Source organism: Pipistrellus hanaki (genome assembly GCF_964339955.1).
Source record: "Pipistrellus hanaki genome assembly, chromosome: 9".
NCBI lineage: Eukaryota > Metazoa > Chordata > Mammalia > Chiroptera > Vespertilionidae > Pipistrellus > Pipistrellus hanaki.
In genome coordinates this window covers 31,495,527-31,510,888 of record NC_140511.1, presented here as the reverse complement: position 1 = coordinate 31,510,888, position 15,362 = coordinate 31,495,527, and the positions used below count along the sequence as shown (strand labels likewise).

The 15,362-nt window shown below is 39.4% G+C and overlaps 1 protein-coding gene and 1 pseudogene across 7 annotated transcripts in view; both read right to left on the bottom strand.

The window, feature by feature from the left end:
- Positions 1 to 15,362, bottom strand: part of GRM5 (glutamate metabotropic receptor 5) — a 399,229-nt gene that overhangs the window by 8,291 nt on the left and 375,576 nt on the right. For 3 of the 6 annotated variants that reach the window (XM_084894637.1, XM_084894638.1, XM_084894639.1), the window contains exons 9-10: positions 11,608 to 11,703; positions 6,889 to 6,918 (exon numbers count right to left, since the gene is read on the bottom strand). The exons of 1 other annotated variant lie outside the window; for it this stretch is intronic. In XM_084894637.1, the coding sequence (XP_084750763.1) occupies positions 6,889 to 6,918; positions 11,608 to 11,703 (126 nt within the window). The remainder of the gene's footprint in view (positions 1 to 6,888; positions 6,919 to 11,607; positions 11,704 to 15,362) is intronic. 2 more of the 6 variants (XM_084894640.1, XM_084894641.1) reach the window with 2 other exon arrangements.
- On the bottom strand, positions 13,809 to 14,500 carry LOC311627936 (large ribosomal subunit protein uL16-like; annotated as a pseudogene). The gene has a single exon. The product of its transcript is annotated as a large ribosomal subunit protein uL16-like (transcript).

Genomic DNA, 15,362 nt, shown 5'->3' with positions numbered 1-15,362 from the left:
TGGAGTGTTTTGAAGGCACAAACAGGGTTCTTTGTTGTCTGTTATATCCATAGCACCAGCGCCTTACCTATAATTCAGTAGGTGTTTGTTTTGGTCAGGTGCTCAATAATAATTTGGGGCAAATAATTGGATAAATGCATTTCATTTAAAAAATCATACTGAATTGTTTTTCTGTTAAAAGTTTAAAAAGTAATTCAGTGTTAATTAAATTCTCTTCTTGTCTTATGGATCTATTTTTTTTTTTTTTATAATGCACGGTACTGAATAGTACTTAGTGTACACAGATAAAATATTTCATTATGGAAACACAGATCTTGATATCTACTATGACTATCACAAAATGTTTATTCCTTTTCTGTCATTCACATATAGCTGTTTTAGTGAAACTTCTCAGTGGTGAAAGCTTACTGAGTCAGTATGAGCTGTGGATTCCGAATTTGGGTCCAAGATCTGGCCCTGAATGACATTGGGCAAATAAATCACTTAACACATGTAAGCCTCTTTGCTTATTGGTAAAAATGGAGGAAATGAACCTCCCCTGCTCACCTCACATGGTTTCTGGGCAGAACCAAAGGGTAATGCACATGAGAGTTCTTGAATAAGCAAAGACCCTCTACAAGGGGGTATTTATCAACCCTTCCATTCAATTGAGACACAGTGTTGTTGATTATTACTTAGGCTGAGAATTTTTTTTTAAAGCATCAGGATTGTACATTTGTCCTAAGGACCTGAGGTAAGAAAAAGGGAAGAGAACTTGTCCTTACCTGTCTAGAGCACTTCACCTTACCACTGAGTACTATCTTCTTTGTTAAAGATGGAGGAGGAAAGAGGCACAGGGGAGAGACAGGACAAGGCATTGGCTACATCTGGGAAGGAGGACAAACTGGCCAAAACAAACACTAACAGACACTTCTTGCTCTTTCCAGACACCAATGAACCCTTTTGCCAAGTATAATTCCATGTAATGAATCTATTGTTTTATCATATTTGATTATTTGCTCTCTGTTTCTGAAAAAATAAAGCAGCATTTCAATAATGTTATTTGAGGGAGGGGTTTTTAATTTGTTTATTTTTGTGTATCTTTTGGGTCTGCCAAAATTTCACTTTATATCTCTATTCTCACAAATGTACTCTGTCTTCTTTTCTATGTGGGACACAAATAATTTATTCATTTCAAGCCGTCTCTGAATGTCAGTTCAATGACCTCTCCCATCTCTCTATTCATTTGCCAAAACCTGCAGGAATTAGAGCATTCTGCTATGGCACACCATTGTCAGGAAGCAAATGTTAATACTGAGAGTTTAACCATCAAAAGTCTATGGAATTTAGAATTTTTATGTTCATTTTAAATGGCTGTTGAGTGATCTGTATGATTTTTCCCCTCAGAACTTGTTTAGGGTTTTATTAATAGCATATAAACAATTAAAATTCGCAAGAGTATTTTATTTAATGGGGGGGAAAAGCGCCCCAGACTCCTAAGTCCTTATGCTCTCCTTTGTTACATAGCTTATTAGTTCCTTCATAAGCTGCACAGTTTCATGGCATCAGAATAATCGAATATATCCTCTGAAAATTGCCAAATTCTCCTTATGAAACAGTTATCTTAATTACTAAACTATTCTTGTTTGTGATTTTGGGCTGAGGGATAGGCAAGAGAGAGACATAATATGATTTTGAGCTTCCTAATATAAAATGTATCAAATAAAAAGCTTGTAACCTCATTAGCAAATATGTCTTTGGAATGACATCAGACAATACCAGGTCAAAAAGAGAATTTCATGAATTAAGAATATTATAAGCTGAAGATTTGCAATTGCAGTTCTATTTTCAGCTCATTTTATTAAACTTTTAAAAATCAATATGTTTTGTTTTCAGTAATTTGTTTTGAATTACAAATTATGGAAATACAATTTTTAAAATATACCAAACAATTTGATATTGTTGCTATTCAGACTTTTTAAATTAGGTGGATAAATTTCTTTCTGAGCCTTGCCTAAGACATGATGTCTTGGTTTTGACAATTTCACTGAGAAATACACCATAATAAATAAGAATATGACAGAATCATCTATATAAATTTCCCCAGGTACATCATAAATGGGTGTAAATAGCTACCTCCCTGACAAAAACAACTTAAATGGACATGACAATGTATGCATTAGAGATGTTTGTATAGAGAAAAAAAGCACTTGAATAAATGGAAATGAAGTCAAGGACTAAATTATCTAGTATAGACACACGCACACACACACAAAACAATGCTACCTTATATTTGCATAGTGCTTTACAAAGCACTTTTAGAATCATTCTGATTGTCTAAGGTAGATTGGATCAACATCTTTATCCCCCTTTCCAAAATGAGAAAACTGAAGCTCATTGAGATTATGTAAGTGATTTGCCCAAGGTTTCACAGTTAGAAAATAACAAGTTGGGATTATACCATAACATTATTTCCAATTCCATTATCCATGACAGAACACTGTCTATATTTGCTTTTTGAAGTGATCTCTCCTTATTCCATGGAAGAGAAGTCTCATACTACCTGGTGATGGTATGTGTTTTTAAGTAGCTAAGTTAGTAATTTGATTTATATTCTCTATTACCCTATATCACTGTACTTCTTCTTCTTTTCTTTTTAAATATTTTATTGATTTTCCACAGATAGAAAGGGAGAGGGATAGAGAGCTAGAACTGTCTATGAGAGAGAAACATTGACCAGCTGCCTCCTGCACACCCCCTACCGGGGATGTGCCCGCAATTGAACCTGGGACCTTTCAGTCCGCAGACCAATGCCCTATCCACTGAGCCAAACCGGTTTTGGCATCACTGTACTTCTTAATCATATACTTTGCACCCCAAGAAAGCACCCTATATATTGCTTTTTGGATGCTAACTCAAAAAGTACATGTTGATCGAGCACCTGTCACATATAATGAATTGATGCCTTGATGATGAAGGCACTTGAAGTTTACAAACATATAAATTAACTACAGGCCTGGTGCATGAAATTCATGCATGAGGGGGCGGGGGTGTCCCTCAGCCCAGCCTGCACCCTCTCCAATCTGGGACTGCTGGCTCTCAACCACTCACCTGCCTGCCTGATTGCCCCTAACTGCTTCTGCCTGCCAGCCTGATCATCCCCTAACCACTACTCTGCCAGCCTGATTGACACCTAACTGCTCCCCTGCTGGCCCGATTGCTCCTAACTGCCCTCCCTTGCCAGCCTGGTTGCCCCTAACTGCCCTCCCCTACAGCCTGCCCCCACCCCCTCTCCTGCCCTCCCTGGTAGGCCTGGTCCCTCCCAACTCCCATCCCCTGCTGGCCTGAATGCCCACAACTGCCCTCCTCTGCTGGCCATCTTGTAGCAACCATCTTGTCATGGGGGTGGCCATCTTGTGTGTTGGAGTGATGGTCAATTTGCATACTACTTCTTTATTAGATAGGATATTATATGGCAGTTTTCAGCCATTTTTTTGTTCATGCTATCATCCATTAAAAGACAACTGTCCTATATATAGCACATATAATTCCTACTCTGATAGTTCTTTCTCATTTTTTCTCTGACTTATTTGGAAAGCCAGGAAATGAAAATTGTATAATTGTAAGCATAACCTTAAATGTGCACTATTTTGAAAATGTTGGTGTTTCAACTAATATTAGTAACAAATGCTATGTGATAACTTCACAAATGATTTTAATCAGCAATGTTTTTTGATACAGTGACTGAGAAGTATTGATATAAGAAATCACACTCAAAGAGGGTAAAATTAAATTTAAGCAAGAAGATATGTAAAGAAGGCTAACAATATGAGCTACAGTATTTTGATAGAAAGTGGCTATTTCTCCCCCTCCCCCCCAACCAGTCAGGACCTTGAAATAAAGAAGTAGATGGTGGGTGATGCGTGCTAAGGGTGAGGAAAAGTGAAGGTGAGGGCTTGTAGAACATGGGGGCAAGCAGTGAGTTTACTGTGTTTCTCTAGGTTGAAGCCCACAGGGGATTCAAAACTCCACAATAGGAAGAAACCATGTCCAGCATCAGGAGAGTGGCCAGGGAATTCTGCCTGCCCATAGGAGACAGATGGCGTCTAGGCCTTGAATAATCAGAAGATTACGGCAAAGTACAAAAAGAGAGAGTGTTAGGCATTGGCTTCTAGGAGGAATGTCAATGACAGAAGTCAGGATTCCTACAAGCAGTTTTTCAAAGATAAGCAGTAGTCTAGTTTGAGTGTGTGGGGATGGAGTAAGAAGTTAAGGCATCATAAGATAGAGTTTCCATTTTTTTGTCCACTATAATATTCTTCCTGGCCATCCCTGACCTACATGGATCTTCCTTGTTCTTTGAATAACTCAGTAGTTAACCTTGGACTTCTCCTCCTCCTTCTTCCTTTTCTTTCTCTTCCTCCCTTTTCTCCTCCGTCCTCTTTTTGGCAGCTGGTAGCCAACATATATTAAAGAGAAGGGGACCTGGTCCAAGCCCTGGCAACCCAGGCAGGTCATTTCTGATTACAAATTATTAGGTTTATTAGAGTCCTTGTCTCTGGCTAGCTGTTAGGTTTCAGCCCTTATATGCTAATTTTTAATTGATTTATTGGGATGATATTGGTTAATAAAATTATATAGGTTCAGGTGTACAATTGTATAACACATCATCTATAGGTTGCTTTGTGTGTTCACCAAGTCAAGTCTCCTTCTATCACCATTTATACTTCCATTACCCTCTTCTATCTCCTCCAACCCTTTATCCCCTAGTAATCATTATACTGTTGTCTGAGTTTTTCAGTTTTGACTGTTTGTTTTTCTTAATCTCTTCACCTTTTTCAACTTGGGCTTGTTAGTATCTGGAATTCATAGGTGGTCTAATATGTTAGATCAGAGAGATGGTCCAAGTATTAGATATATATGTAATCTACATAGATACATATGTAATCTACATAGATACATATGTAATCTACATGCTTCATCAATAAATGAATGGATACAATATAAAGAAATATTCATGGCTTCTTTTCTGTTATTCTTCAACTGTAAGAATTCTACATTGTCATTTAATATTTTACATATTTGATTTTTTTTCTTGAGCTTAACAAAACAAACTAATGTAGGAACCATGCCATAATCTTCTTTAGACCCTCACCCCAGCTTCATCCATTGACCTTACTCATCATCTGGCCCCAGTCCTGCTTCTACTTCAGGAGAATGTTATGGTATAATTAATATTGATTATGGTAATTAGTCATTAAGGCAATGAGGAACTCAGTAGATCAATACAAGCCAAATAGTGGTGTCTAGAGTAGATTTAAGAGCTTGTTTGCATAGGGCAAGGTTACAGTTTTAAGATGCTAATAAGTATGACAAAAAAAAAAAAAGAGAGAGAATGGAAAAGAATATACTGATACCAAGAACTATAGTAAAAAGAAATTTATTCTTGTCTGTTAGAATTTTTTTGTTAGTACTATTCAAAGAATTCAGGGAAAAGGTTGTTCACTGAGGAAGAAGTTTCAAGGAAAGATTTGCAAATAAAGTGGACTTAATGAGGCGCAAAGCCTGGGGAATCTTGAAATATCATGAATAAACAAAATCCAGTTAGCATATCTATTGCACATGTCTCAATAAATAAATAAAAGGCAAATTCCATGTGTTTAATCTCATGAAACCCTTGCAGCAACCCTGTGAGGTGGACTTTCCCCTCTTCCGAGTAGCTGGGAGGGAGCAGTGGCTGCACGCTTCCCTGATAATTCCTCCAGAGCATCCCTCTTACTGGGCGATTAGTCCCTAATAAGATCCTTGTTTGGAAGAGAAACACTGGACCCCATGTTCCCTTCTCTTTGGCTTAACAGTAACATTTTCAAAATGTTTCATGTCCATTCACATGAACTAATGGTAAAGTATAGCTGCTGCTTCCCCTAAGCCCTCATAAAGAGGCATTTTGTTGGATCCTCACGGAGGTTTCTTTCTCAAATTAAGCTATTTCTTATGATCCATAATTCAGTAACCTGGACCCAAATCTCAAAACTAAACAACTCTTCATACTGAGACTTAAGTTCTAGGCTTCAGTTAAGGTTCTTCACCTAAGATTAGAGGTTTATTTTTTATTTTTTTCCTTTCCCCAAAAAACAGGAAATGATCTTTCCTCTCTCAGCCTCCCCTCCTCCCCGCTGAACAATCAATGTAAAACCCAGATTAAAATCGAGTAAAGAGAAAACAACAGAAGACACCGCTGTTTTGTGCCTGTGAGGTGGTATAGGCAGGAAGACTTTGTGGAGGAATCCAGCTTGATTGAACCTTGAATAAAACATAGGGTTGGGATTGATGACAAAGGAGAGAGAGATTGGGGAAGGTAATAGCTCCCATTTAAGTAGAACTTTACATCCCACAAGGAGTTTCACTTATTATATTTGACCTCACAACAGTTGTCTGACAGAGCACTTATAGGATGGTAATTTTAATTACTTCTTTAAAAATCTGTTTCTGCACCGAACCTAGAACACTCCAAGGGCAGTGAGTACATGCATCTCCTGTGCTTAGTATGGTGCCTGGCGTGGAGTACTTGGGCTGGGAATGTTTGGGAAATGAAGTAAATCCCATCACTTTGAATGCTTGGTATAAACGGGTATTATTAACTTGTACTATGGATGTAAAAACTGAGGCTTATGGAAATTAACTAAGATGCCTAAATCAAATGAAGGCAGAGCCTAGTGCCTCAAATCTGACCTTAAACCCAGAGTCATTGTTACCATGCAATATTGTCTCTGTGCTAAGTGCCCAGATGTGCACATGAACCAAGGGGGCAATAAGACATATCCTGTGGAGCATCCAGGGAAACAGCAACATCCAAGCTTGTGTCCATAAAATAACCAGATAATAAATGTGAAAACTCTACCAACTGACCTGAATATCGCAGAGATAAATCCTGAAGGACTGTAGGATAAAAGAATCACAGTATTTTTATAACGGTTGCTGAAAAAAATGGTTTAGACAAAAGACTTCTTTTGATCTTAGTTAAAGCATCTCTCTTTGATTTTAGAATTTTCATTTAGTTACTCTACTGTGTTATTTAATATTCCTAATTCTCATTTTCCTTGTCTGTACCATGGAAATAAAAAAATGCCTTCCCTATAATGTTCTTGGGAGAATGCGTATAATATATGATGGGACTATCACAGTGTCTAAGTTATAGTAATTATTGTAGTTACTATTATTTGTTTTAGAACATCTCTAAATATAAGTTAGAACATTAATTTGAAATTGACTTTGGGAGGGAATAAAGAGCAGTTGACTGCAGAGGTCCTAATCTATTGCTAAGCAACTAACTCAGGCTCTATTGTTCTAGAAAAGCAGAATCTTTTTTTTTGTGGATCCTGAATTTTACATAACTGTGTGCATAGGCCTAATCTAAGCACTCAGTTCAGGTTTATTTCTTAGTTTCTATGTCTCTTAATTCTATTTGCACTGGCAGAAGTTATAGAAATGATATAAAAATGATATCAAATGAGGAATTATTCTGACACATATATTGTCCTGTGGGAGAGAGGTTCTATATTACATTGCAATGATCTGCTTTTCTGACTCAAGTCCCAAATAGACTACAGATTTTCAAGGGCATTAGTCATGTCTTGGTCGCTCATTTATCTCCAAAGTTTTAAAAGTGCTTGACTCATAGTATATACTTCATAAATGAACATTAAGTGAAGAAAGTAATAATTGAATTCAAGAAAGGCAAAACTGTCCTAACACAGACATTACATTTTGGGGTTACTTTTCAAATCTGAGTTCCAACTAATTCAATAATAACTATCATGACATCACTGTTACCAAGTTCTCTAAGGATTTATTAAACATTTATACCCACTAAAATTAGATGCTGCATCTGTTACTCAACTGATTGGGGTTAATAGTTTACATAACTGATATAATGACACAGCAACAATAAAAATAACTTGGTACCGCCCTCCTCTCTTCCATCGCTGGTGGGGATTGTAGATCTATCACCTTCATTTGACTGAGGGAGCTCTTTCTTACAGAGAGACTGGGAGGCTCAGAATGTCTGTGGTTCTGCTACTGGGGCCCAGCATGAGCACAGCACACACAGACTCCCATCCAATACCCCTGCTGAGACAGGAGATAAGAACATTCATTGAGGCTTTAGCCATTCCTGATGGTAGACCATCACGGTATGAACTCACATGGTGACAGGGTTTAGAGACTTTTCGGTTCATACAGCACCTCCCTGCTTAGGACTCTCGTCCACTTCTCCTGGATTTAGGAGGACTCTGCTCTGAAATACACTTAGACTGTCCACGGTGGAAATATGAAAAGATGACACGTTATGCTATAATATATTCAGACAGAAGGGGGGAAAAAGTTCACATAAAGGGAAAACAGCAACATAGTATTTCAGGGGTCGAGAGTGTTATGGGTACATGTAATGTTATCACTCCATGTCAAATGCGCCCACGTGATTACGGTGGAGGTAGGAGGGAGAAGGGTGGGAGTGTCTGTAAGGCCTCGCTGATTTTTGAAGGTAAGAGTGTTCTGGCTGGATATAACTACATGCATTTAAACTTCTTTTTTGCTACCAGGCATCTTGGCTCTGAAGAATCATCCAAGTGTGAATTCATAGGGACCTGTCCATAATACAATTTCCTTATAGAATACATAGGCCAATGAGATGCAGGGTGCCACTCCTGTTTTTCTGTGTTTGTCTGAACTTTCTTAGTCCCTTTCTGGTACTGGTTGTTCAGTAATGGTTGCAGAATCAGCCCAGTCGTTTTCAGAGTAAATGTGATAATGACCATGACTCTGGGAAGCAACTGGGGGGCGAAGGGGTTTGGGGTGGATGAGAAAGATGGTCATATAAGCTGATGCTAAAAATCTCTATAAAAGTCTCATATAGTTATCTTATTTCCAGCTCTATTTAATGCCACAGTAAATTAATTGGTGTTAACAACTCTAACCTCTTATTAAAAATGGTTTACATTGCAGTTACCTCTTCTATGATATGTCTTCTCTTAATATTCAATTTTAAACTTACTTCTCCTGGGAAAATGTCATTGTGTGTGTGTGTGTGTGTGTGTGTGTGTGTGTGTGTGTGTATGTGTGTGTGTGTTGATATAAACAAATATAAAGTTGGAAAAAAGGATTTAAAGGTCGTAGAAATTTTGGCCTCTCCTTTTGTCTGTCTCCAGGCCTTCTGTCCTCCCTAATGGAAAGCTCTCTTACAGCACTGAGGGGCTCCTTTCCTCTCACACACATTCCTTTTCTCTCTGTGTCAGTTTTTATTTAATGCTAACCAAGTGGGAAAAAAGAAAAAGTAGGAAGAGAAAACCGTTTCCCCCCCCCCAATTAACTATGCTTTTCTGAAGAACTGAGAGGGTTACTCCAACAGAACTCTCTTTCCGACAGCATGCTCTGTGTCCCCCTGTACCACCAGGACATATCAGTGTAATAAGCCTTGCCATTTCTTTGGCTATACCCAAACAAGTGAGGAAAAAAAGCTAAGTGGTATCTACCATTCTCAGTGTAGACATGTTGAGTGCCTACCCCTGTAGATCTAGATCTCACCCAAGGAAGTTTGATCTGTGCTCTGGGGTCCTCTTATCCTATGTGATCTGTGCTCTGGGGTCCTCTTATCCTCAATGAAGGCAGCCGTGAGCAAATCTAATTGCTGAACCGATCAGACCTGAGAGGTCTAAGCATTGACCAAATACTCCTAAGAACACTGTATGACAGAATTGAGACTTAATGTTTGTCATGAATAGCTCTATGACCCCTTTAGATGATTGGGGTATTCCTAAATGTCAGTGGAAACTGGCTAAGACAGAATGACCTAGGAAACATGTAACACTACAGTTTTCTAGGTTATATCATCTAAGATTTTGTGTTAGTATGTTTGATAGGCAGCCATGTTTACTAGGTTTGGAAACTCCAGTTCTACACTCTGGACAGAGCCCTGTGCTCATGTGATTTAGTCTTTTGGCCAGTGAACCTGGATGCTGTTTGATTTTCAAAGATAGAAATTATGACACTTTATCATATCTTGATGGAAGGAAACCAGCAGTCCCAGTAGTAGTCTCTTGAGTTACTCCTACAAAATAATCTATTGATGCTTATCTTTCAGATATACTGAGATTAAAAAAAAATAGTTGTAGAAAGGAATCACAGGCATAAGGCCATCAGATACACCAGTGGTCAGCATACTCATTAGTCAACAGAATGGCTCTTGAGTCCCAGTTTGCCAACCACTGAGATACACCAATGTGCACACATATTTACACACATCTCATTGCCTTGCCTCTAGTAGTCATGGACGAAGGTGGCCAAGCTCTTAGCCAGAGCTACACAAATGATTGCTCAGGCTGTATGCTGCACAAAATGTGTATGCTGCACATTTTCAGGCACCCTTTTTACGTACTTCAATGTGAATGGTCCCCCAGAAGTTGTGCAATGCAATGGTCCCTGGAGAAAGTTAAACATCATTTTGAAAACCAGAAGGAGCCCCTACCAAGGAAGCAAATGCTACATTTGGGGTAAAAGGTCAACAGGATATGTTCTTGCTATACAGCTGGCTCTCAAGCTCTACTCTCTGCACACGCACACACATGAGTATATAGTTGGCTTTCTACACTTTCCTTTCCTTTAATCCAGGGTGATTCCCAAGAGCTTCCATTCCACACCTCACAGGTGGATTGGGAAGTGCCCACAACCAACGTACATGCCATCGACTGGAATCGAACCTGGGACCCGTCAGTCCTCAGGCTGACGCTCTATCCAGTGAGCCAAACTGGCCAGTGCTAATGCCAATCTTGACCGTCTTTAACTCCAGAGCCCTTTTCCTGAAACCCAGTCGCATGCAATAAAGCGCATTTATTTCATGCAACACAGCTTAGTCGAAGCTTCTAATTACAAATACCTCAGTTTACTGGGCACAGCTCAGCTGGGAGTGCCTAGTTATGAAGGAACATGCATAGCGCAGCAACAGGGAGCATTTGCCACCAAACACAGAGAAGTCAAAGAGATGCAAAGCTACGGTAGCTAGAGGAGGACCAGCTTTCCTGATATCAGTTCACGAAAAACCTCTTGCCTCCATAGTTCGCTAGTTTGGCATGGCATTTGCCCTTCTCTGTGCGTTGATGTTGTTAAGTTCAACGGAAGTCAGATTAATTCCCAGGCTTGTCTGGGATTTGGAGCTGGAATCTTCCCTCCATTGTAGTTCTTCTCTCAAAACCAGTGTTAGGCTTTTGCATTTGTTTTCCTAAGTCATTGGATAATCTCGAAATGTGAATTTCCTCCAAGCTCTTCCACTTTGCAAACTCCAGAAGCAATTAACCAATACATTAAGATCTGTGAGAGAACTGACTGCGAGGTAAGGCTTCAGACATGCAAAGCATGGAAAAATAGCAGCATCTGGGACAGGAGGCTCCCATCACTCCACACGAAGATGGTATGGGTTTTGCAAATCAAACACACACAGAAAACCAGCGGTGGCCCAGGTTGGACACACTGTATGGGATGCACAGTTGAGTGAGGATCCAGACTAGGGAGCCACCTGTTCCTCTAGCTTGCACACATGTAGCTCACACCGCCTCAGGCCACTCACAGTTTGCTTACCTGCTCATTGTTGCTCTCCCACCATTCCCCATACTCCCTTTGGGGGTGAAACACTCTATTTCCGACTTGTGCTGGGCCAGTCTCCTGTCTTTGTACCTGGTATGCATGAACAAGGACAGGAGCAAACAGAGAGATGTGATTGTACGCTTAACTGGCCAGGCTGAGGAAGAGCGGGGCTGCAGAGGGTCGCCCTACGCCGAAACAGGGCCTCCTGCTGGTCACTTCAATGGCTGCCCTGTGATACTTCATAGATGATTGTGATGGTATATGCATAAAGCTGGAGACCATTCTGCTATTTCTTAGTTAAAGCACATGTGATCTATCCTTGTATATTACTTATTAAACCATGAATTCATCAGATTTAGTAGTTAATGGTAAAAGCTATACAATCCCTAGCATCTAAGAAAAAGATGAAGATAAGTAAATTAGTGTTTATTTGGTGCTAGACAGGTTGAATGTTACATAAATTTAAGTAACATTACTTAAATTGAATTCTGGCAACAACTCTGTGGCAGAGGCTCTGTTGTTATTATATCCATTTTTTTTTTTTAAAGAAGAAGAAGAAACCTAAGATTGTAAGGGTTAAATCAATTGATCAAGAATTTTGAACACAAGGGATCTAAGTTTTGAAACCACATTTTTGGTCATTATAATGTGTTGCCTCAATTATCAGTCTTTTAAAAAAATGTATTCTTGTTATTTAAAAAACCTTCATTAAGTGGTACTATGTCTGAACATTACATACAGGAATGGGCAAAAGTAGGTTAAATTACCAGCCATCATTACCTAAAAGGTAAGTCATAAGTAAAGATAGGAAATAATATTAAGAATAACAAGAAGACAAATAATATAAATAAATAATACAATTATGAATAAATAATACGAGAATAAACTCTGTTTCATGTACTCAGAACTGTAAACCTACTTTTTGTCCCCCCTCCCCGAAAGTTAGAGACGGCTGATGCCAAAAAAGAAAAGAAATCCCTTTGATGTGAGAGGTTTCCATGACCATTAGGCTGAAGTCTGAGAGCCAGTATTGAGTTGCTTGATTGTGCAGGGTGGCTCAGACGGCTTTTGCATCAGAATTGGCAATTCACCAGACCTGGAAGCTACCAGATGTTTAATCTAAAATAAGCTATGTGATTTTCAACATCAGTGTGCTCCCTGGTTCATCAAAATGAACCTTTATAGTTAAATGACGGTTTTCAAAGCCAACATGCTTCACAGAATAATCTGTTTTACTCATCCTTTAAGCCTATGGGGTAAAGGGGCACTCTCGTACCCAGTTGCCAATGAGGTAACTGAGACTTACTGAACTGACTTGACCACATCACAAGCCTAGTCAGTAGAAAATCACTGCCAGTAGAGATTGCAGGGCCCCCAAACTCTTAAAGCTTATCTTTATTACCTTTTTTTTTTTTTTTACTTGTAAAATTGGGAGACTCATATGATGTCGTTTCATCCATTTTGGTATTCAGCTGTCAGTGATAAAGTTATTATCAGAAGACTTGTTTACCTTGGTTTTTCCCCCCTGCTGTCATAAAAATTAATATTAAATAAAACAAAATAATAAAAATCATTATTAGTTCTGGGATTGAGGTCTTCCTCTGATAGTTTTTTCTTCTTCAAAGATGTTAAAAATATTTTATTTTTGAATAAAAATGGCTCATTAAATCAAGTCGAATGGATGGAATAAATTACCTTATTCAGCAGACATTTAATTAAGCATCTGTTACATTCTAGGCAATGGGCTTTGTCTTGGGCATACAGAGATTAATAATTCATGGGTCCCACCTCATAGAGCTCACATACTAGTGGGGGAAGAAGACACAAGTAACTTTAGGTCTAGGCATAAAGAAGAGAGGGAAAACACTTAAAGACTTAGAGGAGGTAAAGCATTAGATCAAAACACATGAGTAGCCTTTATTTTGCCAAAGAAAATACCTCAGAAGAGAACCCCTTGTGAAGCGCCAATCATCGAATGGCATTCTACATGTCAACAGAAAATATTTTGTGCGTGTTTAGGAATTGAGTTGCACAACCAGAATACTTTTCTATAGCATAAATTAAAAGAATATTAGTAGAAGGGAACTATTGATGGTCACTCAAAGGGGTCCTTAAACTATGGGGATAATACTCTAACCAACTGAGCTATCCAGCCAGGGCACTATCCTCAATATATTTTTTGGAGGGTGGGATAGAAAGTTGATTTATTGGTAGGTGTAAGGTGGGGGCAGCACAGAGTCTCTCAGGAGTGCAGGGCCAGCCATTTGTCAGGGGAACCATGATTAGGGATGTATTTGACCCCACAGCCACCTGGGATGAGGCGTTTCTCAGCCACCGTGTCTTCAAACTCATCCACATTAAACTTAGTAAATCCCCAGTTTTTGGAGATGTGGATCTTCTGGCGGCCAGGGAACTTGAACTTGGCTCTGCTAGGGCCTCAGTCACATGCTTCTTATTCTGCAGCTTGGTGCGGATGCACATGATGATTTGGCCAATGTGGCCTCTGGCCTCTGTGCCCTGGGGCTTTCCAAAGGCACCCGCACACCTGTCTGGTGTCTGTTAGCCCCAGCACAGGCTCCAGACAGGTATTGTTGATGCGGATGACTCGATGACTTGGAAAGGGTAGAGCCGCGCTCACGTGAAAACCATCTTTGCCACAGCTTTTCACCATGTACTTGGCACAAATACGGGCAGCCTCCAGGGCTTCAGAGGAGAGCTGCTTATATTCATCGGACACCATGTGGCCACAGAGTGGGAACTTTTCCACTTTCGCCGTCTTCCGCCTCAGGTCAGAAATGCGGATCTTGGCATCAGGGACACCTTGGCAGAAGAGAGACTTTGCATAAGGCTTATTCTTGCAATACAGCCTGGCTGGGCGGTGACCCATGGCGACACAGGATCTTCAGTAGCACCAGGATCTCAGTGGCATGCCGAAGGGAAAGAGGATCCTCAATTCTTCTTTTTTAAATTTCTTTATTGATTAAGGTATTACATATGTGTCCTTATCCCTCCACTGGGCCCCCCCACCCCATCCAAATCCCCACTCTTGCCCTCATCCCCTGTTATCTGTGTCCATTGGTTAGACTTACAGTGGTGCCTCGCATAACGAACGCCTCGCACAGCGAACTTTGGACAGGTTTTTCTTGAAACCATCGGCCAAAAAGCAGAAAATGGATGATGTGCAAAATTCGGTAGACTCTACTTAGTCTGTCTTAAAATTAAAAAAATGTGTGTGTTTTTTTTTAAAAAAAATTATGTTTTTAGATGTATCTAAATAAAAATATGTCATCTTAGCATATTTTTTTTTTATGTCATCTTAGCATATGAAAGGTACAGTTAACAAGACAGCCAGTGGAGAAATTTTGTTCCTTCATTTAGGTTCCTAGAGATGTACTATATATGTTTAGTTTATATCACTGAAATAATTTACTGAACACTCCATGTGCAAGGCACTGTGATAAGGGTACCTGCGTAACTCTATGCAATTGATAAGCTCACAATCAAGAGTGGGAGGATGAAAGGAAAACATATCATTTCCAAACAATGTGGGAAGTTTTATTATAGGAACATGCAAATAGATCTACCTAACCCCTTGTAGAATGGAAAAAAAAAAGATATGAGGCCTAATATAAATCTTGAAAGATGAGTGGGAACAGTGTGAAAAGATGAGTAGGCAGACAGAAGAAAAATCAAAAGCAAATACATGGAGAGGGTTAGCAACATAGTGTATATAGGGAAACAATGTTGAG